At 32.4% G+C, this 26,057-nt stretch overlaps 1 protein-coding gene across 1 annotated transcript in view; it reads left to right on the forward strand.

Annotated features, from left to right (window-relative positions):
• The first annotated feature begins 3,661 nt into the window (after nt 1-3,661).
• Nucleotides 3,662-26,057, forward strand: part of Bmp5 (bone morphogenetic protein 5) — a 114,152-nt gene continuing 91,756 nt past the window's right edge. Inside the window, exon 1 of the mRNA XM_047558378.1 lies at nt 3,662-4,852. Coding sequence (XP_047414334.1) covers nt 4,363-4,852 — 490 coding nt within the window. The 5' untranslated portion in view covers nt 3,662-4,362. The remainder of the gene's footprint in view (nt 4,853-26,057) is intronic.

Raw genomic sequence — 26,057 nt, forward strand, 5'->3', positions numbered from 1 at the left:
TTCATCACAAGCAAATAATAAATATTTGTTGAGTGCATGAATGAATTAATAAATAATCCCAATGTTGGGTTATTTGTGAATGAATTTTTAAAATTACAAAGTACGTACAAATGAAGATATTCTTTCATGGATGACTACATTATTGCTTACTGATCAGTCTACCTAATAATTTAAAATCTGTTGATATGGATGATGGATGAAATATCTTGCCAAGCAAACTGACCCAATGTTTTGGAGTGAGCTAATTGGCATCTACTTGAATACAATCATTAGGCTGGTGGTCTTCTAATAGTGTCTAATTTTTAATGATTGAATATTGCTTTATTCTCTCTATAATTATTAGAACACCTACTCATAAAATAATATTAAAAAAGTCTTAAAAACACATAATAATTCAAAGCACTTTGAAAGGTCCCCTGCTCACTTAACACTATTCAGTAATGCCACCATTCATTAAAAATAATATCAAACATTCCAAAATTTTGGTGAGTATTTTTACTATTCATTTCCAGGTTTTCTTTAATAGCTATTAAGCAGATGGAGGAGAAGCATAGGCTGCCCAGGATTATGCTCCCTTTCAGGTTCCTGCAAGCAAATCTAAGTCAGATGGTGGTGTTGTAGCACTGCTGTCTTCCTTTGGACCACTGCAGTACACACCATCTTCTGTTTATACGTTTGCTATGCTCTTGGCTTAAAAAGAGAGCAAACTGAAGGCAATTTAATATCACAGATGCTGCTCTGTTATGCCCGTGCAGCTGCATTCACCAGCCTGATTCCAGAAGGGGCTACCTTCCCTGAGCTCTCCATTGCTGCCAGCCTCTTCAACCTCCTGAGCAGCTTCATGTCTACTTTTTTCCTTTACCCCCTCAACATAACCCAAGATAGCTTCTGCTTAAAAATTATCTGATCATGTTCTAATGATTTTGGATTATTTTCCAAACTAGAGAGATACTTTAGAAATGCAGATACCATTTGTATTGGGTATCTATTGCTTTTGCTGCAGTCCTATTTTCTGAAGGGAGATTTTGTGTCAAGAAGTAAACAACAGCAACAACAACAGACTGGAAGTGAAATTGGAAAAATCTTCTAGAACAAAACAGACTTGTGATCACCTTAAATTTCTGTTGAGCTAGTTTCTTTTGAAAATCTAGAAAAAAGTGAAATTGGTCAATTGGGCATGGTAGATTGATTTCTCTATCCATGAAATAAATGAGTCTAATTTTAATGAGGAAAAGAAACCTGGACAGAAAGAATGAGTTGAGAATACTTCCTAAGTGGATACCATTGTCTCTGCTTCTTGCCAGCAGGTCATTATATTAGTATAGACCCAGGCAAATACTGTGCTGTGAGGGGTGAATTTTTACGAAGTCTCCTCTTCTTGAAGTGTACTTTCTTTAGGAACAATTCTTGTGATGACCCGGATCTTCTTCAGTCTTCACTTTTCTTCCCCTGTATATTCAGTAGGTTTAACTCCTTGTCTAATTTCAAAATACATGCTCTGAAATTTGGAATGTTCATACTTTGCAGTTGCAAAATACTTTATCTTTCAATTTGCGCTCTTATACCAAGATACAAATTCTACCTAGAAATTCAAATGATATGGTAAAATGCTTTTACTTTTCATTGAAAACAAATCAAACATTTTGTTTAGAGGCTAGCATTTTCCCTTTATTCCTGGAAGGTTTTGTCTTTATTTTCTTTTTCTCATTGCACATGTTGATCTTTTTGAAAAAAATGAATGTTTGCCAGATCTAGTCTGAGTTAGAAGGGAAGGTAGGGGGAGGGTGGACACTAAAACTTCTGACCAAAAATAATAGCAACTGATTTCCAATAAGGAAGGCTATGTGCCTGGGTAAGTAAGTAAATTACAATTTTATCAATTGATATTATAAATCATGCTTTGGGAAAATGTGTTTTTAAGACTTATGACACCTGGTGTCATTTTTATTTTTCACATGTATTTTAGGGAAAAATCACCACATATGGAAGATAACAAGAATGATTTCTTCCTCTAGTGTGGTGAATTTTTACTTTGTAATTCCATGCTTTGGTCTAGAGACATGAAGCAAATTGATAACATTGATAATTTATTTTAAAATACAGAGGAAAAAGCATAACCTACTCTATCTGGGATATGTCTTAAAACTGCAGAGAAATATTTTACTTTAAATTAGATGATCTGAATCTCTGTTGATGACCAGAAATTATTAGTTTGGTTTGCATATTAAATAAACAATTTCAAGGATTCAAGTAGTTCAAACCACTCTTTGTTGAAATAGTATTTCTTTACTTCCAATCTGTACTTCTAGTATTCTTTGCAATCTCTGATACTGTGGCATCCTGCATGACTATTAATAAAAATGTTTCAGCAAGGTGCGCATCACACATCATCATCAAACTTTAGTGTAGTGAGTTTGTATAAGACAAATGATGCATACAATAAGATTCTGCAAGCCCTTTCAGCATCTTGCATTTACCAATAAACTGAAGACTTGTGAGAAATATGACTTTGCTTTATGCATTCAGAGGAAATATGTAAAAAGAAATTAAACAAGAAACTAGGCGCCTCTAGGTAAAGGAAAAACATTAAAATTTCATAACAGTTCTAGAATTTGCTCAATAAATTTACATTGGTATCAGAATGCTATTCGAGACAATGAAAGTACTGTGAGCCCTAAGGTTAAGTGAGTGCTTGTGAGGAAAATTATAGCTGCACAAAAATATTGTAGACTTCCAAATTTTAAAGGCATTAAACATTAAGGATAAACACGTACTTTGCTCATTTCCTCAGATTAAGTATGGTATTTTAGAAAGGTGTACGCTTTCCCCATTTTACCCATCAAATTTTAGAAACTCAAATTTCAATCTGCATGTAGTCATGAAGAATATTAAATCTCAGCCGACTTGTGTTTATTTGCATGAGTTAAAACAAATTAAAGTACTGAGCACAATTTATGGGAAATATCTAGTTTGTAAGATGTCTACATTTCACCTGAAACAACTTAAGAACCATGATACGACATCTTAGTATATATGTATGTCAATATGTATTATGATTTCATAAGAGAAACATGAATCTACTTTTCTGTTTAATAATTCGATATGTAAAGACTTGGAGCTGTATTATCTACTCACTATTACTGAGTTATTGTAACAACTATTTTGCGTGATATGTTTACAAATCATTCAATTTCTACTGTGTCTTTTAAAAAAGGTCTAACTATCATTTAGAAACAACTAATTAACCCCGATTTTCAACCTGTCCTTTTTATTTTTTTAAGATGAAAACTTCAATGATTTCAAAAAGCCTAGAAATAATCTCATATAGAACTGAGACATAGCTACAACCAGAGACCTAATGTAGAAGTGTATTAAATGTGTGCCACTAAAAGAGAGAGAGATCTAAGGGAGTGCTATATAAAGTGGGTGGCAAAGTTTTCAGTCTGCTCCTTGAAAACCGGCTTTTCTTCCCCCTGGAACTTGTATGTCCCATACATCACTGTTCTATGTTAGATGTGTGGTTATAAAATTGTGAAAATGGAGGCTTTTCTGGTAGCAAAAGGGTTAAGTTCTTTTTGCTTTACCAGTTTCAAATTACAATGAGAAGCCTCTTCTTTCCCAGCAGGGTTGTGCTTACACTACTCTTTAGATCTCTCTGGAAGAGGGCTGGTATATTTGTGCCTGCTGGAGGTGGAATTAACAGTAAGAAGGAGAAAGGGATTGAATGGACTTACAGGAAGGATTTCAAGTAAATTCAGGGAAACACATTTACTTGACTAGTACTACCTTGAGTCTTATTTTACACTAAGACGATACAAAAGATGTTAAAGTTATCACCAAGCTGCCGGACAAATATATATTCCAACACCAAGGTGCAGATCAGCATAGATCTGTGATTCAGAAATCAGGATTTGTCTTGGAAAGAGCTCAAAGGTTGAGAAGAACTCCAGAGCAAGTGAAGATAACTTGGGAACTACGGTTTATCAGAAGATCAGCTTCCGTTAATTCAAATACCAAAGGCCTGATTATCATAAATTCATATAGGAATGCATAGGTCATCTGATCACATAATATTGGCCGTCTTCTGCTACATCAATGCAGCAAAAACTCTTAGCAACTGTGGATAACTGGAAATCTGAGTTTCAGCTTTCCTAGAAATAACTACTCTTGACACATTCCAAAATATTTAAAATAGGACAGGAAAATCAGTGAGGATGTCGTGTTCAGAAATGTCACTGTCATGAAGATAGGTTAATTTGTTTTTACAGCTACTGGGAAAGTGTACCTCCTAGCAACTTAGATTTCTTTTTAAGAACAAAGACAAGAAGGACTAAAAATATCAACTTTTGCTTTTGGACAAAAATGCATCTGACTGTATTTTTACTTAGGGGTGTTGTGGGTTTCCTCTGGAGCTGCTGGGTTCTAGTGGGTTATGCAAAAGGAGGTTTGGGAGACAATCATGTTCACTCCAGTTTTATTTATAGAAGACTACGGAACCATGAAAGACGGGAAATACAGAGGGAAATTCTCTCTATCTTGGGTTTGCCTCACAGACCTAGACCATTTTCACCTGGAAAACAAGCATCCTCTGCGCCTCTCTTTATGCTGGACCTGTACAATGCCATGACCAATGAAGAAAATCCCGAAGAGTCAGAATACTCCGTGAGGGCATCCCTGGCAGGAGAGACCAGAGGGGCAAGAAAGGGATACCCAGCCTCTCCCAATGGGTATCCTCGTCGCATACAGTTATCTCGAACAGCTCCTCTGACCACCCAGAGTCCTCCTCTAGCCAGCCTACATGACACCAACTTTCTGAACGATGCCGACATGGTCATGAGCTTTGTCAATTTAGGTATGTTGTTTGTTTATTTGTTAATCTATGTTATTACAAAGTGGAAGTTTTCCTAATGGTAAAGTAACTGCTTGGTAGGTGGCCGTGTTTATATAAAGTCATTTTCTGTAACTCTTTTCTCTAGCTTCTGTTTCCTTTCTTTCATTGATATAATGTAAGATTTTCCTTTAGGCAACAAAGTCATATCTATATCTATATATTTAATGTGAAAAGCTAGAATTAAATTATAGTTTGGGTAGATTTGGGTCTTTTCAGAGCTTGTTAAAATTTCAACCTTGCTTAAATATATGAAGAAAAAGGCCATAGTCTAAAAAAGGGAAATTTATGAGGATAGCAATGCTTTAGGCAAAAAAGAAAAAGAAAAAAGAAACAAGCACATATGGGAAAGTAAAAGTAACATCCTGAACCATTTTTTTGTTAGAAATTTAAAGAACGTATACATTCATTTACTACTTAAAAACTCTCTTGTAGGGGAAGCAATTACTATAAATTATTGATGTGAAATTAGCCAAGATCCAATAACACTATAAAATATTACTATCAAAGAATCCGGGATGCAATTCTGAAATTCTATGAAAACTATTTTAGAAAAGAAGCCTTAACCTAACATTTCTTAACTGTAATGATTAAAATATGTCATACCTACTTGATCTTTTTCCACAGCCAAGAGAAATGTAAATCATGCTCTGATAATCTTTACCTGTGCATAATTTCCCTTTTATTTGAGGTAAAATATTTACTGGAGGATTTCTGTAAGTAGCAATAATATTTGTGAATAATTTTTAAAATTATGTTTTACCCAATGCTGGAACTTCAGGGGAGTTTTTAAATGCTGACAATATCAAACAGTAAATTGGTTTCCCAAATTCCCTCTGGCAATAATAGTAAAGAGTTTACCAATCCAACATTATTTTACAAGGGATGTTGTTCTTTTAAATATTTTAGTAAAAACTTAAGGTGAGTTTACTATCCTTAAATATTCAAAGGAAAATAACATTGAATGTTTTATTTTTGAAGACTAAAAATTTTACCAACAAATTCAATCAACTGGCAAAAGCTGAGAACTTTATAATACAAGAACTTTAAAAACACTATTTTAAAAAATGTAATCTGCTTTGACTTAAAATCGACATGCTTTATTACACACTTAATTAAAAACTTCCTCGTATCTCAAAGGAAATATTCTTTGAAAAGTCAGATAGCAGCAAATCTTAATGACACATGGATGCTTTTATAATATATGTTGCTTAATATGCTCTGCTCATTTGCTTTTAGCAGTGACTCCTAGCATGAAGGATAAGGTGCTAAATAAATCATATGTCTAATGTCAGAGACAAAGTTCTCATTATTAAGTTTTAGTAAATCATCATTTCTTGCACTGATCAGGTATTCTGGAGGCCTTTTCTTCTATATATAATTAACAGGTTTCACTTGTACTTTTAAGGCAGCTTAATTCCAAATTAGTTTGATTCCTTTTTCCCTGTATGAGGCATGAAAATGTGGCTCATAGTGCATTTGGCTCTGTAGCATTTTTAAAGTATTATTCAACATTTTAAATTAGTTACAATGTTGTAGTAGAAAATTTCCAATCTAGCATAATTTACGTATTCAGAAAAAATAAATCCCTGAAAGTATCAGTTCAGGTCATCTAAAATCTGACAGAGAAGGATGTGTTATATACTTTAAAAAACAACTCAGTCATTAATTTATTCTAATAATGTGTTATTTTAATTGAGTATTTTGATCATTTACAGGAGAAGTATATGATTATTATATAAAAAATTGTCTTTTTGAATTTGTGTGCCATTACTTTTTATAAATCTACATACAATAAGAAAGTCAAAAACAATAATAAACAGCTTTGTTGAGTGATTTCTAGAATCTTTTTTATTAAGAGACATAGATTTAGATCAATGAAATTTTGGGTATATTGTTCATATTATAATAGCACAGTGATTTATATGTTTGTTACCAAGAAATATGATCATTTATTTAATTCTAGAGAAACAACATTGCATATGAACTTCAGAAACTATTTTTATCATACTGGAACTAAGTAGTGATTTATCCTCACTAAAAAACCATATCATTTTTTTGTCATCTAATAATTCCAAACTAAATGTCTTACAAGAAATTATTGATTCTGATGCTGGGTGAATTTTTCCAGTAGTCTCTGAGGAAAATTGAACCACAATTTTATTACCCTTAGTACATGCCTTCTAATATATCCACTCCTTATCCCAATCACTACTTAGTAAAAACTTAACTCCTGTATTATTCCACAGTAAAATAGGTCAAAGTACACTCAGAAAAGGTATAAATGTCATATCATTATAGATTGCACTAAGAATATTACCTGCAACATATGTCATGATCTTATAAGCCTCAGGAGAATTTTATTTTTTATATCTTAAAAGATGTATAGATAGTGGGGACTAAGTGCAAATGAGTCAAGTTAGCAGCAGCAATGAATTTGTACTGAGGAAGTAACTTGGATATGTAAATATGTGGAAAGAATCTGTTGACATTTCCCATAATAAGGTGAATTACATAGAAAGGATCTACTAGAATCCTTGTTAAAAATGCTTTCATATTGTCATATTCAAGTCAAATAATGGATTTTGTGCATTTCTTGTCATTCAGAAAGACATTTTCCAATGCATTGTGCAATGCATCTGTTATATTTACTTTTAAAATTTCAAGTGAGATAATTTTGTGTTCATAAGTGAAAAATACATTATAATTTTCTATTAGGCAAAATGAAATGTAAATAAATAGATTTAAGTCATGTAAACATCTAAGTACAATACCGAAGATGTCATGTTCAACTTTAAATTAAGTGATTCGTTCACTTTAAAAAAGCAAATATAAATGATTAATTGAATGAAGAGTAACTTTCTACTCTCTTGTATGCATTATTCTTAGGTTGAATTTTGTCAGTCTCATAGTAGGAGATCTTTGCAGGTTGAATTCTCATGTTTTTCCCTGAAACTGCTGAATATCAGTGGGAGTTTTGCTAAATCAGTGCCACTTTATTTTGTTAGTAATAAAAACACCTTACTGGCTATTTTATTTTTTCTTTTTTGATATCTCTTTTTCAACAGTGTTCCAATTTAGTTTATATATTAAATACATATGCAGAGGGAAGAAATAATTAGTTTATGTGCTTTCAATATTTAAGTATATTTCTTATTTATGTAAAGATAAACATGCAGTGTATTTCTAAGATTTTTTAAAAATTAGAAACCAATTTTTATTCATTTTTTGATAGTATAACTAAAATGATATAACATTATAGATGTTTCAGAGGAAATTAGAAAAAAACAGGAAACACAGGAAATATACTTTTGTATAATTTTTGTATGTATTTTCATGAAAAAGTTGAACTTTGGTTTTCTTAATGGTATTTTATTCACTGATCAGTTCGTTGATTGCAGTCAAATGCATAAATATATTTCAAGAATATACATTAATGCTCAAGCGTGAAAGGATATAAATATGATGCTTAAATTTTTTTCATGTTTTCTAACCACATATTTAGTATGTTAGATATGAAAGACAACAAAGCTTTCAAAAACTTTAAATTAACTCCTCCTTTTCAAAATCATTAGACTATCCTGATAATGGAAGAGAAAATATGCTATGTCCTAAGTTGACAAATTTGAAGGACATCACTGATATTTATTATTGTTTCTGGTTGACTCTAGTGCCCAGTGGAGAGGTATTTATATACACATCTACCTGAAGATGCCTATCTGTTCTCTCCAACAGGGTTATTAACACCTGTGTAACATAAACACACCCATAAACACATGCAAGAATTTTTTTGCAGTGGGGGATGGGTTGAGAGGAAAGATAATCTGAGACCAGTATAGTACATGCTCATGGCCTGTGCCTGGAATAACAAATGCTAATACTGGATAAAACAACAGTCATTCTTTAAAACTTTAGCTTTTGAAGAGAAAGACATTACCTAGAGCAGAGAAAATTTTTTCTCTTCTTCAATGACCCCTCACATTCATAAATATGACCACGAGGATCGTTGTTCCACTTAAAAACATTTCATTGTCAAATGACTGGCACAGCTGCCACAGATACTTATAATGATAGTTTAATGAAAAGTTTTTGAAAACTGTAATGGTCACTGACAAATAGCCCATTTCAAAAGTTTAGTAAGCAATAACAGTGGGAATAAGAACATTTGAAGACATGGACTAGAAGGATTTGGGAGTACCCCACCATGTCCTCCGACTCCTTCTCTTCCCTTCTTCCTTTTTCTCTGCTTTCTCCTCACCCTGCCCCACCCCCAGCATTCTTTGGTCCTTCCTCTTTAGTTCTGTGGTCTCTTTAGCCCCAGGCTCTCTGGGCACCTCTCTTCTTACCACCCCCACCTTCCTGGGATCTCTCTTTGGTCCTTTTTTCTATACTTAGAGGCTTAGATTAGTTGAAAATCAATTAGTTCCAGTTTGGGAATTTAGGTACAGTCTCCTGTTTTCTCTCTGGTTGAGAAGGAAAAGGTTAGGATGTGCCAATTGCAGCCTCCACCCACTGGGAGAAAAGCTCCCCAGGGCATCAAAGCAACTCTGGGTTTGCCAGGCCTTGTAATTGTTTCTCCTTCCTCCCCTTCTTGAGTGTCTCCTCATCTCTCTTGGAGGCTCCCATTGAGAGAATTTAATTATTCTTTTCCTCTACTATTTTATAAAAATGATGAAGAATTTAAAGGGAAAATTCAAAGGAAAGGAAAGCATACAACATTGAATAAAAATAATTTATCAAGCATCCAGTTCCCATCTAGTTTAAAAAGCTTTTGTGTTTTTATCTTGAATTAGTACACATGTCACTATAGTGAAGAAATTATTATTTCCTTTTTTTAATTCAGAAGAAATGATAACAGGATGAAGAGATCAAGATTAATAACTGGAGGTAGAGAACAATAATGATAAGACAGACAGAAAGAAAAGAGTTTGTAAAAAGTACTTGAGAGAAAGAAAATGACTGAAACCAGTCATTAAAGGCTAGTCTTTGAGTTTGCAGGTGGAGGGTGTGTTGGGAAATCCTCAGTCTACCTCATACTGACACAGCAGCTAATTCAACATCCCCAACCACATCAGCTCCAGGGAAAACCCTTTCATCCTTCCACATTGAAATACCGAAGTGGGGAAAAGTGGGCGGGGGTGTCTCAGTATGTGTATACAAGGAGCTACTCATATTTACAGTCATAAATAATGTAGTAGCTCAGTTTAAAAAAAAAAAAAAACCCACAGGTTAAAGGAAGAGGCTTCCCTGACTCACAGAGAGGGGCTGAGATCAGAAGAGCCACTGAAGGGAAGGAGGGAAACAATGAATCGCTTGTTCTAAGTAATATTTATGAGTGCTTCTTTGCACCTTTGGTTCATATTTTATTGGTTGGACTGTGGGGTTTCCCCATTTGCTCATCTCTTAAAATAATACCCTTGGCTGAGATGTCCTTTCAAACACACCACTCTGTTCTGACAACCAGCTCATTTACTTGGGAGGGGATAGGGAACTGTTTTGATTTTGATGTTAGATTGGGATGATTAAGATTCAGCTCACAAGGTTTGGCAGTAAGATAAAAATAGAAGTAGTAGTATTCATCTGCTTTTTTCAGAAATGTTTAAGAGAATCCACATAACCAAGTGGATAACCCCTGGTTTGCATGAGTCTTGTCTAAACAATAGTTAACAGACTACAATCTAAAAAGGTAGACACAAAATCTATGAAAATGTACAATATTTAAAATGAGGGGAGAAGTCATTTGTAGATTAGTAAGTAAGATCTTTGGAACTTTGGGAGAAAACAATAACAAAATCAAAACTTTGTGTCCCAAGAGAGCACATCATCCTCTGCTTGGAAGGCAGTGAATTTAAGAGTTCTTGTGTAATATTTCCATACCAAAACCTTCTCTAATTTTGAATAGTTTTATGTGGAAATTAAAGTAACAATCTGCAATTTTAGAATTCCTAAGGCAATGAACACCTTCTTTTTATGATATATTCTTTTATTTTTCTTTTCATAAGCAATGGTGTATTGGTGTTTGGTTATAAGAAATAATTCTGTATTTTATAAATAAATAAATCTAAATTATCTCTTAGATATTATGCTAAATTTCTTTCTAGAAGTAAATGTTAATGACTTTCATTGTTTCTAATTAAAACAGGTTTCTTTTTTTTCCTGGAAATAAAGAAAATAGTTTAAGAAGATCAGGATCAATGGAAGTAAATCATTTCGATTTTAGTCAGGAATATGATTTTAGTTATATCTATGTCAAAATCAAGAAAATATCAGTTTGTAACATTTGCAAAATCCTTCAGATATTTTTATGCTATCATGATATGGGAAGTTCAATATTATTTGTTTTGTACAGATTTGCTGCCCCTATTGTGACTCTCTGATGAGCCTGTCTGTATAGGAAGCACAGTCTTTTCCAGAATCAATCAGAAGTCCATGGCATATTATTGCTCGAGTGGCTTTAATTTACAATTAAACCTAATTGCTTTCTTTTCTGTCCTTCTGTCACAGAAGTAGAGTAACGTAGAGGAATCCAGAATGTTTGGATTGGTATCCCATATTTTACACTTACTAGCATGTGACTTTGGGCAATTTACTCAAGTCTCTGTGCTCTGACTCCTTATCTAAAAAGTACAGATAAATAATAGCACTTGTCTCATTGAGTGTTGCAAGGATAAAATGAGTTAAAATGTATACAACTTCAAGAACTGTATTTGAAATACAGTAAGACCTCAATAAATATGTCATTGTTATTACTTTTGTAGTTGTATCCAACATCTGTACCATATTTGCAGAAGTGGTACATAATCTGTGAAGCCCAGTACAAAATAAAAATACAAACCCCTTGTTCAGAAATTACTAAGGGTCCCAAGATGGTGGCAGCAAGAGTATTAGACCAGATATAAGGTTATTCTGAGCCCAGGGCACCTGCATAGGCCACATGTCCATAGTACTGGTCGCACAGATTTGATTACATGCAGTGATAGCAGGAACCATATCCTATTTATACTTTAAAAATTTTTTTTAACTCTCTTAGTGTTCTATCAGGTCACAGAAGGAAAGAAACAACATGTACAAGTCCAATCATTTGAAGAGTGTTTAATGTTATAATGACTATATTGTTGTGGACAGAGCTTTTTAGCCAAACAAGTACCCTTGCTATTTAGTTCTCATAAATAACCCTTGGACAGTGGGGAACTTTCCTACTCTGGGGCAGAGGGCAGAAACTGTTGCTAGAAAACTCATAGGAGAGATGTATGAGGAAGGTATCCTGACAGGAACTGTGGTTTTTGGGAGAGAGATGCTATCTAAGCAATCCCTATATTTTCATCTGGGAAGAATAAATTCCCAGACCATACTTTTCTGCCATGTTTCTCATTCATTGATCCTGAATGATAGCTAGAGGATCAAAGAACCAACTGGTGCAACTCCTGAAAGTCAGCTTTTTGATGCAGAGGGTGGAATAGTCAAATGTAAAGAATAGATCTCGAGGCATAAATTGAAAATATTGAAAAATTGATAAACTAAGGATGGGTGTTTGTTTAATAATCATTGTAGAATTATTTCCATTTCAATACAAGTTATTGATATATGTTTTACTTTGTTTTAATTAATTTCTGATAAATTTCAAAAGAGAATCATAATTTATCACAACAGATAATTATTTCAGAAGTTGGTGAAATAAAGTGGAAAAAACCAACCTTGATGTATGGAAAAAATTCTTAAGTTTTGTCTGGGTTAGTAATTTCAGCTGATATATTGAAAGTAATTAGAGAAAACTGAATTTAACAACAACAAAGCAAAATCCTCTCAAAGCAAAATCCTCTTTGAGTCACAATACAAATAAGAGACTACAATTTCCAGTCAACAAATCAGGTAAGGAAAGTACTAGAGTGTAGGCAAATATATAGAGGAAATACAAACAGTGATACATTGTTTTTTAAACTTCAGGCCTGTTTATTCTCAGTTCTGTGCCTCCTGAAATGATCCCTTGCTGTGTGTTGAAGGTTTTGAATTCAGAGTGGAAACATGAAAGTCTCACATTTACCATTTACATTCCACAGTCAGTGTTGCAGGCAACAATAATGTTAGGGTGAAGTCAATTGGGTTTATTGTCCTTCTTGTTTTCTACCTTTACTCTCCCTGAAGTTTTTGTGACTCAGAGAGGCAGAATTTAGAGGAGGAGCAGGTATGTTAGCTATTTAGTTCTCATAAATAACCAACCACTAAGCCTTGAGGTCAGAACCATCTCCCTGTCCTTTCATCACAGAAAAACACTGACAAAAACAGCTCCTTTCCTGTATGGTCTATATCCCCGCTTCAAAGCTGCTTAGAATGACAATTTTACTTCTGTTACTATTATTATTCTATAGTTACTAAAAGCAGAAGAGGAGAAAATTCAACTTGAAAATTGTGTAGATTCCTCTGCAAACAACCCTGATGCAGGTGGGAAAGAAGTGGAAGTCACCAATTAGAAGGGTTTATGTTAATGTTTTGTAGATATATATATATATATATATATATATATATATATATTTTTTTTTTTTTTTTTTTTTTGATTGAAGAGGAATCATTTCTTTTTCCCTTAACTATCTCAATAGGGTTTAAATGTAAAAGCTTTGGAGTTAGAGTGGTTTGAACACCACTTTTGAATTTAACAGTTACATATCCTTGAGCAAATCATTTTACTTTATTGGAACTGTTTTTCATCTTTACAGTGGAGATCATAATACAAAATTGTAGTTAGGATTTAATAAGGTAATGTTATAGGCCTATAAGCCTACGTGAGATAAGTATTAAATAAATGGCCCCTACTGCTTCTAAAACAACTGCTACTATAGTGGGTTCTGAGGAGTCCAAAGGAGATCTACATATATTCCACAAGACTTTGGCACATAAATTCGTCGGTGAAATAGTGTAAGGTACACATCACATTTCCTCTGTCTAAAAGAAAATGAACCATTGAATTTTAATGACTGTTCTCAGGTTAAACAGTTCATGGGCTTGCTTCCCCCATTAGAATGTCCTGGAAAAGTCAATCTGTGACACTGCCTTCATGAGATAGCAATATTTCTCTTTGACACCCAAGGCAACTTTCTCTGGGAGGAGTTGCTAATGGGGGCTTTTCATATTACCTTTGGTCAGATTCCTAGAACTGTTCCATGGTTTTACTTGAATTGCAGATATTATTATAAAGTAGGGGAAACTGATTGTTAAGTTAGAGTAATAATAAACAATTAAAAGAAGTCACTGTGAAAGAAGGAAACGACTTGAAAAACTTTTAATGCTTGTTTTCATAAGTCAACTTGTTTTCTGAGTTTTAATTTGTGTGAGTATATGTGTGTGTGTGTGTGTGTGTGTGTGTGATTGGGGATTGAACTCAAGGCCTCAGGAATGCTAGGTAGGTGCTCTACCACTGAGCTATATCTCCAGCACTGAGTTTTAGTTTTTTGTATTATTGATTCATGAAAATCCAGGTGAATAAACTGTTGAACTCTAAGTAGGAAAGCTACTCTGCTCAAATAATTATTCAGTCCTCAAGTTTTTAATATTATCTGTAACTTAAATCATGTTTGAACTTGTGATTTTTTAATATTTAACATTCCCATTACTATTTGTATCATTGTACAATTTGGGTTTTATTTAACCATTTAGACTTAAATATTATGATTTTCCTGGTCTATTTATTTGAACTTTTTTTTCTTCAGATGACAGGTCTTTGTGTTAATTTTCTTGAGTTGCTATAATAACTGTTATAATACTTAAAGCAGGATAGGGATTTATGAGTTTGATACCAAAAGCCACAGAAAAGGCTGTCAATGAACTGTGGACATATTCAGTTCATGGTGTCTACATTGTAAATTTATTGTGATTGTTTTTGATATTTCAAAATATATTAAGTGAGAAAATAGGAGTTCATTTGTTTTTTATTTTTTGGTAAGATGCTAAAAGGCATTAAAATAATCATTTATAACTTTTTAATTGTGATGAGTAAAGCTATTAAAATATGAATTTCAACTGCATATATCTGCATATTCAAATTGACATTAAAGATTTTCTTCTTCCATACTACCACCTAAAAACACTTATCATTCTATAGTTATTTATGTTGAGGAAGAATTTTATTTTTCAGAAGTAAGTGAACCATTTATTACTTTTGTTGTATGTTCAAGACTTTTAAAGTATATGACATTGTCAAGTTGTAGTATAATTGTAGCAGTAGTAGTAATTAAAGCAACAATAAAAACAATACAATGTTATTGCCAGAAATGGGGCTAAGTGATTTGCATGCATTAATTGAAAAATTAGACCATATCTGTTTTTTTTCCTTTGGTATGGGGTATTGAACCTAGGGATACCTAACCACTGAGCCACATCCCCAGGAACCTCCTCTCTTTTTAATATATTTTTGATTTTGAGACAGGGTCTCACTAAGTTGCTTAGGACTTCCCTAAGTTGCTGAGGCTGGTGTTTAACCCATATCTTAATTCTATTGGTAAATATTTTTCTCTCCACATTTTATGGATGTGAAAGTTTAATGCTATCAACCGGTTAATGACTTACAAAAGACTCCAGCTAGTAAATGGCAGACTCATTACTATAAACATGATCTGTCTGGCTACAGATTTTATGTTCTTGGCCATTATCCTCTAGCTTCATAACACACTTCTGAATAGATAAGAATGATGCAACTTTTAACACTAATAATGGTTACACTTTGAAAAGGCATCTGTAAGTGCATTATGTGGCTTCATCCAAATTGCTGGTGTATACAGTACTCAATGAATTAGACATGATTTCAAAATACACATCTATGGAAATGAGCTCTGAAAGGTCATTCATTCAATCATTTACAAATAGAAGCTGATTACCTACCATTGGGCTTGCCACTGTGTGAAAGACTTTGCACATTTTAATGCCAAGATCCCAGTGCAAAGGAGCCAGGCCTAGGCCCAGAATTCTTGATTTTTGTGCCAGGATTTTTTTGCTCAATATTGCATATTTAAAATAAATCACATCCAAATCTAACATTAAATGAAATTAAAAACACTAACAAAAACTGAAACAATGTATTCTTTGTTATTTAAATAATAAGGTTTAATTAACCTCCTGCACATAGAGAGAAATTATTTTTAAACCTCAATCCCTTTAAAGAAATTTTTTAAAAACTCTGTTACCTTAAAACAGAACCTAAGTACAACTTTTAGTCCAGAAAACAAGGAGCAAAGGCAAAATCATGCTGCAGCAAAACTTAAGGGCTCTGCCAAAAACCTGTTTGTGTAACTTAGGAACTTGCAAATATGGGGGGCTCCAGTGATATTTAAGGAAATGTCTAAAAAGGTTTAGATTTTACACCGGACGCTAAATGTACATTCCAGAGTATAAGCATGGTTCAAATACTCATTTTTTGTTTGTGTTGTACTCAAAAAAGAAAGGTAAAAGAGCAGCCAAGTTTTCAAAATTAAGTTGTTTGATCTGTCTCAATCTTAGCCCTGGTGCAAACTGACTTCTTCAGTTGTGTGTGATAAAGCTTTTTACCTGTATTCTGTTGCTAACAGGGTTATGTACAGTGTTTACTTTGTTGTTCTCTATGCTGAATATGATGTGGTTTCAGCTTAAAATCAGAGTCAATAGAGATACTTACTTTAACTTGGAAAATAAAAGAGAATTTCAAGAATTGGGATAAGGTCCTTTTTGATACATTTTCTTGAATATACCCAGAATATTGGGCATTAGGCAATAATTATAGGTTAATTATTGAGAAAAATTGATCAATATTCTATGATTGCTTCTTACCAACAGTCAACTCTGATTGTAAAATGAAAATTGGAGCAAATTGTGGATCTGAGTGCACTGGCACACCATCACCATTGTTGATTATTCACCTGTCAATTCACATTAACAAAATACCAGGTCATCTAAGTATGATTTAAAAAGTAGATCTCAAGACCCATAATGAGTCCTGCTCTGTTGGATATTCACCATCTTGGAATTGGTAGTACTGCTTATGATATACAAAAGAATATGCAAATATTCTTTCAAGTGATAACTGATCTAATTCTCATAAAGTACCCTATTTTATAGAGGTGGAAAGTGAGACCCTGAGATTCGAAGTCATTTTCCCAAAGTGCCACACCTTGGAATAGGGGAAACTGCATTAGGAGCTCAAGTTACCTACTGCTATGCTGTGCTGCCCTTGTGAGGCTGTTGTTGGGACATTGCTTTAGCTATTTGTAAAGCTCTATATATTTTTTCCAATATATTATGCATCAAATTTTCAGTATTTTCACTTCATTAGTAATGGACATAAAAATGTCATAAAATGACATAAAATATTTTATGAAAAAGTCTCTAATAATGAGTATACCAAAATTTCTCTCTGGAGTTCAACTCTTACTGGCTTTGATCTAAGAATTATACAGCTGTGAGGCTTTCTCAAGGAGGCAAATACTAGAAAGAAGTACTTTGCAGACACCACGCATACTGACCTCTGTGCCATGCAAATCAACTGGTTAATAACAAGGAATAGAAAAAACTGATCTGTGTTTTTGATTCCTATCTTTAAAAGAGAAACTAGACAGAAACAGGAGTAACATTTGGCAAAATGGGGAAGAGGCAGAATATCAAAGTTGCAAACAGTAATAGGCCACAAAAGCAGGGGTTAAAGGTTGGAATAAATAATAACGTTCATTTGGGATACTGGAAGATTTCCAACTTGTTGGCCAGTATAGAAGGCCACACAAGCAGGGTTGCCCTGCAGCTAAGTATGAGCCTTGTCTCAGCTTCTCATATCCAACCCCAGATTGGCCAGCGAATCTCTTGAGAAACCTGCTAAAGTGGAAGTTTGGACTGTAGGAACATTTACAACCTATCAGTTAGGAAACCCCTGCTGCTGTAGATAGAAACTGGCAGATAGCATCTGCTCAGTGCTGCTAGTTATGGTGAAACCTCCTCTGTGTTCTACACAACACTGAACACTCCAGATTTAATACACATCTCTTAATCTTAGCATGTTCGGTCCTACTCGTTTGTATGTGCAATGTGAGTTCCTTTCACTTGGCTTACTCATTGCCCCTGTGTCATGGAAAAAACTAAATACATTTTTCTTCTCTTTATGAACATTATAAATTACAAGTTACAGATTGGAGCAATTAATTATTTTCCTAAAATAATACTTCCAGAATGATGAAGTTCCTCAAATCAAAAAACTAAAGTACGTAAGGACAGTTCAGTCGCAGTTATTCTCAACTCTCAATACCGGGCAGGGGTAAAACAGCAACAATAAAACAAAACAGGGAAAAAAGAGATGATATTGTTGATTTACTAACTTTTAGCTAAATGCCTGAGGATTAATCTCTGAAAATTCAACCAAGAGGTACCTGATGAGAAGAAAATGAGTGTTTAGGATATCATCGGCTGCTTTTTAGAAATTCAGTTTATCCTTACCACTCTATCTCAGAACTATTTACACCATGACTGTAATGTAGGGAGATTGTGAAGGTTCTCAATTTCTCATTTCTAATTATTTAGTCGGACTGGGAAGTCAGATACTGAAATTACAGCCAGTGACTAGGTCAAACCTTTCATTTAAATTTAATTAGATGAATTTTATTGACTTATGATAACTCAAGCATGTGCTTAATCGTACTTGTTCAAAACAGTCATTTTCAATCATTTACATTTTTATTTTAATTTTTTAATTTTTTGTTCTACTTAGTTGTTCATGACAGTAAGAATGCATATATACATTTTGATAGATCATACATAAATGAAGTGTAATCTCTCATTTTTCTGATTATACATATCGTAGGACCACATTAGTCATGAAGTCATATATGTACATGAAGTAATGACGTCTGGTTGACTCTATTGCCATTCCTTCCACCATATCCCTTCCCCTCCCTTCACTCCCCTCTACCTAATATAAAGTGATTCTATTTTTCCCTATCCCTCCCCAGCTTATTGTGAATTAGCATCCACATCAAAACATTCGGTCTTTGGTTTTTAGGGTTTGGCTTATTTTACTTAGCATGATATTCTCTAACTCTATCCATGAAGCATTTACATTTTAATATCAGAATTCTTCATCATTTACTAAAGTGTATTTCATTGAAAACATTTCTATGTCCTTTCAAGAGATGTTTTCAGAAAATTTGGAGTCAAGTAGATTTGAAATATATGAATAAACAGTAATTAAATGGGGTTTTCCATTTTCAGGTAGGACTCAGTGCATTAATTATGCTAATGAGCATTGTGAATCTCTGCAAAGCAGATATGGGTTATAGTGTCTGGAAGCTCTAACAGAGCACCACCATACATGCCTAGTATTACAGGTATTCATCCTGAGAAACACTTGTCTGTGAGGAATGTCTATTTTATCAGAGCCATTTTGGAAATACAGCTTGGAAAAATCATGAAAATCAACTTTGTTGACACTGTGGGCATATTATACACAAATTTTAAATAAGCAGGAAAAAATATGATTTCATTATCTAGAGACAACTATTACTGATATTACATTTTCTTCCATAAATATCTGCCTTCTTTTATTTATTTATTTATTTATTTATTACTAGAGATTGAAGTGGGGGTGCTTTCCAGTGAGCTACATCCTCAGCTCCTTTTTCATTTTTTATTTTGAGACAGGTTCTTGCAAGTTGCTTAGAGTCTTGCTAAATTGCTAAGGCTGGTCTTGAACTTGCAATCCTTTTGCCTCAGCCTCACAAGTCACTGGAATTACAAGTGTGCCATACCTAAAATTTCCCTTTTCTCCTCACTGCCACCTATTTTTGTTTGTTTGTTTGAATGGTGCTGGGGATCAAACTGCGGGCCTATGCCTTTTTCATATACTTGAACAATGTTTATTTACTTTACTTTATTCCTCTTTTTTTAGCATATGACTTTTCTCATTTGTTCATTTGCTTTTTATGAGCATAGTTTTTATTTTAACTGATACATAAAACATATGAATTAAACATATTAATGGTATAACATGTGGTTTCAATACATGTATACATTGTGTAATGTTTACATCAGGTTAAATATATCTTTCTCCTAAAACATTTACTATTATTTTTTGGAGAAACATCCAAAATCCTTTCTTCCAGCTTTCTGAAGTGTACAGTACATTACTGTTATCTGTGGTTACCCTCGTTTGTGATAATACACCAGAACTCCTTGCTCCTCTCTAACTACACTAATACTCATTTATCAAGCTTTCATCCCCCCACTTTCCCCTGTCTTTAGTCGCCATTCTATTCTCAACTTCTCTGAGATCAACGTTTTTAGATTCCACAAGTGAGTGAGATCATGTGTTACTTGTCTTTCCATGCCTGGCTTATGTACTTAATGGTCTCTGGTTTCATCTATGTTGTTGAGAATGACAGTATTTCATCTTTTTTTTTTTTTTTTTTTAATGACTGAATAGCATTCTGTTGTGTGTATGTGCTCCATTTTCTTCATCCATTCAGCAGTTGTTGGACGCGTAGGCTCTTTCCATTTCTTAGCGTAGTGAATAGAGCTGCCGTGAACATGGGAGTATAAATGTCTGATAAACTGATTTCATTTCCTTTAGGTAAATACTCTTTAGGTAATGAGACTGCTAGATCATATTGTAGTTCTAATTTTAGTTTTCTGAGGAAACTTCATGGTGTTTTCCATAATGACCTTACCAATTTACATCTACCCAACATTGTCTAAGGGTTCCCTTTTCTCCACATCCCCATCAGCACTTGTTAATTTTTTTCTTTTCTTTTGATAATAATCATTCTTACTGGGATGAGGTAATATCTCATTGTGATTTTCATTTGCACTTCTCTGATGATGAGTGATATTGAACATTTTTTCATACACCTTTTGGCTGTTTGTATGCCTTATTTTGAGCAATGTCTATTTAGGTCTCATGCCCATTTTTTAATGGGATTATTTGTTGTTTTGCTGTTGAGTTTTTGGAGTTCTTTAAATATTCTGGATATCAACCCCAGTCAGATGTATAGTGTGAAAAATTTTCTCCATTCTGTAGGTTGTCTCTTACTCTTGTTTTTTTTTTTTTTTTTTTCTTTTGCTGTGAAAAAAGCTTTTTAAACAGATGTACTACCATTTGTCTATTTTTGCTTTGGTTTATTGTGCATTTGGGGTTTTCCTCTCCAAAAGATCTTTGCTGATCCAATACCCTGAAGCATTTACCTTATGTTTTCTTCCAGTAGTTTCATATTTTCAGATTTTTGTATTTAAATCTTTAATCCATTTTGGGTTGATTTTTTATGACTTATGAGAGATAGGTATCTAGTTTCATTCTTCTGCATGTAGTATGGGCATATTTTTAATGACTGAATGATGTATCAGTTAAAAATTTAGCATCGTTTACATAGAGATTCTTTAATTGAAGGACATGCCAATTTCTCAGTGTTTACTATTGCATATTCTTTTGCAATGGGTATCTTTGTACATAAATGTTTATAAACATTTCTGAACATTCATTAGAGTCTGCTATTAGAAAATAAATATTTAGAACAAAAGAATGATTATTTTTAAACCTACTGAAAAATAATGAAATATTTTTCAATAAATCTGCTTTAATTTCTATTCATACTAGTAGTTAATACTAGTACTAATTTACCAGACTGAAACTTGAATTAAGTATGATATCTTATTACTGAAAACCTAAAATATATGTTTCTAAAAATTTATATTTCTTTGAGATTTATTGGTGATTTATATTTTATTTCTGGGAAGGTCTATGTCAATATTTTTTCTCATTTTGTTTATTTTATTTCATCGTAGCTTATGCTTAGAAATTCCTCCTGTGACAAGGTATTTAATAATTATTCACTTTATGTTTTTCCTTTTTATGCTCTGATTTCTTACTTTCTAGATGACTTCCTATTCATAAATAACAACCATGTGAAGTCATTTCCAGATATTTAGGAATATATTCCATTTTACTAATAATTGCTCAAAGGTATACTATAGCTGATTGCTGAATAAAAATTAAGAAAAATGGGGAATTTCAAGTTTTCAAGGGTTAGAGTTTTAGAATTAAAATCAGGTAAGCAAATAGATGATCTAAATAGCCTTAGATTCAAATGACTTTCTGTAATTTAATTGTGAAACACTGAGACACACATGACTGAAGAATAATTGGAATGGTGCAGGTATAATCCCTCATTAATTATACTATGTAAAGTTGCTATTCTGGTATTGGAAGAAGGGACTAAATGCAAACATTTATTTTGAATTTAGTAGCAATTACATACTTTTACCCACAAATTACATACTTTTTAGTACAGTATCAAATTTGATTTCTGAGTCAAAGTCCTTTTCACTTATGTGAAATATTCTAAGATGTTTGAGAATCACTTTTTAGTATGAGCAGTTTATTTACCTATTTATTTATTTTATTATGGTTTGTATAAGAGCAATCTATTTACTTTTTATATTTTTATTAAGAAATATTGAAAAAGTATAAGAAATGTTTACCAGCCTCTGTGAGGTTGTAGTTTGCGAATAGAATGAATGGGGCACAAGCAGTATCTTAGACCATTTTCGCTGCACTATTATTTAAATGATCACATTGCATCACTCTATTAACAACCCACTTTTATCACCTTGACATTTTTAGTGCCTTCAAGGTGGATAGTTACTTCTGATGGGTTTGAAAGGGTTGGGTACTGGAGCATCTTTGTTTTGGCTTAAACTGGTTTCTAACTGATAACTGATGAATTTCATTACACATATTCATCATCTTATCAGTATCTCAGCTTTGAAAAATTTTCAATCATTCATGGTGACTTTGAATTTCATTAATATATTACAGTAAAGTTTTAAAAAAGATATTTTTAGCAATAATCAGAAATATATATTCACATAAGATATTGTATTCACTGCAAAAATAACTAAACCGATAATCAAACAATTAATTCTGAATCAAAGAATAAAGTATACTGAGACTAACAAGTAGAAGAAAGCAGGGATCACAATTTTCTATTAATGAGCTTAGGATTCAAAGAAAAATGAATGCCACAAAGCAGAAAATTCACTGTTATTATTATAATAGCTATGTAAAACTTTAGAAAGCTCTGCCATTGCCAAATCTTTGTATGGAAAGCAATTAATCAAAATCTATAGGCAGAAATTGCTAAAAGTAAAAGTAAAATTTAGTAGAGGCAAAACTGTAATGAAATTTTATCATATAATTAAAACTACACAACATAGCAAGTCCCACACAAAATGTGAAGTAATGGTGTACTTGAATAATAACAACTAATAACATTAAATTAACTGACATATGTCAAGGATTGTACTTTGAAATAAGTTGACAAGAATTAAATTGTGTAGAAAATGTACTGTTTTGAGATCCCACAGAAGATTTAAATAAATCGCTAATCTGGTGGTACATACATTCTAAAATATAAGTATTTTGGACAGTTAATAAGGGCACAAAAACATTTGAGGGCAAACAAGATTACAGAGATGGGCAACAGATTAATATTTTTCAGAGATTAAAGGAACACTAAAGAATTGACTATAAAGGAACTGTAGTGATGGAACTATTCCAATTGGTGGCCACAAGATTCCACAGAGTGAAAAGCTATAATACTAATAGAAAATTTTATTTGAAAAAAACAAAATGAGGCAGACATTTTATATGTCATGTCTACAATTAAGTATTTATGAAATATAAAATAAACATTTTAAAATAAAATTTTAACTAACTAAAGTAAGTTTACTGCTTAGGAATAAGATTTAGGAAATACTATTAATGAAAATTTATTAAAATTTAGCAGTGATTGCCAAAACTATACTCTCTGATAAATTAATGCCTTTAGAATTTTTGTATTTAAAATATAGAAATGAATGTAGATAATAAATTAAACAACTGACTCAGCATATTCTGTTAGATTCTGAAAGAATGATATAAAGAAACAGATCCAAAATAGACAGAACTAAAAGATAAAAACTATATGATCAATTTATTTAAGGGTTGTTAATTTGGAAGAACAAGTGATCCATAAAATTCTAGCAAGTGTAATAAAAGCAAAAGGAAAGCTAATAAATAAAAAGAAATAACATGCAATTATAAATATCAACAATAATATCTTATTCATTACTACATTAACTATATGTTAATAACTTGAAAAAATAATGAATTAGCTCAAATATGAGAAACAGGAATACACAAGATTAGTAATTACTGAAAATTTGATTCTATCTTATTTTTCAAAGGAATTTTGAAGGGAAGAGGGAGTAAAATAAGATTGTTTTAATAAGATTTTACATTCTTTAACAATTGAAAAATTTTTGCCAAATATCCTCAAGGCATAATTAATAAGATTCTTTTAAATTGCTTTAATATATTTTTGATTCACCTTGGTCAGATATTTAGGAAATGAAGTATTTCAAGACTTCTGAAAAATTTGTCACTGACTTCATAAAAAAAAGATCTTTAAGTATTTATGTCCAAGTACCAGGATAACCAGATTTATCAGTCTATCTTCACTCCTATTGATCAAATAATAATTGATATAAATTTTAATTTTGAGAGCTTCTTTTCATATATATAACAAGTTTTATAGGTAGTTAGGAAAAGTATTAAATATAAAGACAAATTTGTTAGAGATTCATAAAAATCTCCACTATCAACTTCAGAAATTGTAGTATGATATGGCTTTATTTCTTTAGTATAGAAGCTAGAAGATTTCTAATGTTTTCATATTTGAAATTTTTTCAATAAGATATCCTCAAAAGAGAATTCACCATGAGATTCTATTGCATTTGGTATGAATTTCTAAAGCTCATCATTGTTTAGAGTTGTTTCAGCTCACTTAAGTGCTATTTGTGTCAATAAGTTCTATGATACTGCATATTCCTGTGTTGAAAGAATTTGATTTGAACAATGATAGATAGTATGGTGCTTATAAAGAAAAAATATAACTAAATTTTTGCTCACCTTATATGTGTTGGGTTTGGTTGTATAACCAGTAATTCTTCATAGAGTACTAAAAAAGTATATTAATGTATACATAATAAAAATGTGCTAATTGGAATTTCATAATATATTCTGAAAATGCAAAATTCATAGTAACAATTTTTGAATTTTAACACTAACTTTTTTTCTGAGAGGAGTATTTTATCACTGACACTGTTTAGAATTAAGACAGTGATAATAGAAAGCAGAATGACTCATGGTTAGTCTTATTTTACTTTTAAATTCTCTACAGAAACGAATGTCTCATTTTCCTGGACCTGGCATAGCCCTCTCTATCCTCCTACCTTTGGTACATCAGTGATCTTCATAATGAGTTAATGGTATATGATTATATTCAACCTGGTTTCTAGAGAAAGAGAGAGAGAGGAGGAGAGAAAAGGAACAACAGAACTTTGACAGCAAAAACAAACAAACATGTTGGTTTATCACTATCAAAGATTGACATAGGTCTAAAAGTTCTGAAGAATGTGGAAAGTCTCAACCTCATACAGTTATTAATAATGCTTACTTCAAAGGTTAATTGAAAAGTTACTAAAATAAATTGGTACAAATAAATGAGCAAAAATAAAACTAAGAACAAAGCACAGTAGCTTTCTTCAGTTTAAACGACAGCCAGTTAGAAACTGAAAAGATTACATCCTGATGCAGTAAGAGCAAAAGATATACCAACATAATAGTGGAGAAGGTTTAATTGGAACTCTTAATAAGAACATGTAAGACTTATGACTAAAACTATAAAAATAAAAAGACAGATCAAATTCAAAGACAAATCATTTCATGAATGAGAAAAAAGATGTAAAATATTATCATATGTAGATTTGCTATAAATCTAACCAAAGTTCTTAACTAACTATATCTTTCCTAGATCTTGAATTAAAAAACACAAAAGAATTAATTTTGCAATGAAAACTAGATAATAACTACCTGGAGGCTCAGTGGTCTAGTGTCCCTGAGTTCAATCCCTGGTACCTGCTCCCCAAATAATAGAAAGAAAGAAACTCTGTTGTTAATGGAAATGGAAAAATCTTGGAAAAAAAGGTAGCTATATTTAACTAAGTCACCAATGAACAACTTCTCAACCTAAGAAAAATGAACTCATTAGAAGATCAACAACCAATTGGATTAAAATATTTGGAATAAATATAAAATATAAATGTTACCTACAACATGGATAATGAGTTTTTATAA

This window comes from Sciurus carolinensis, chromosome 7 (assembly GCF_902686445.1).
Source record: "Sciurus carolinensis chromosome 7, mSciCar1.2, whole genome shotgun sequence".
Lineage (NCBI taxonomy): Eukaryota > Metazoa > Chordata > Mammalia > Rodentia > Sciuridae > Sciurus > Sciurus carolinensis.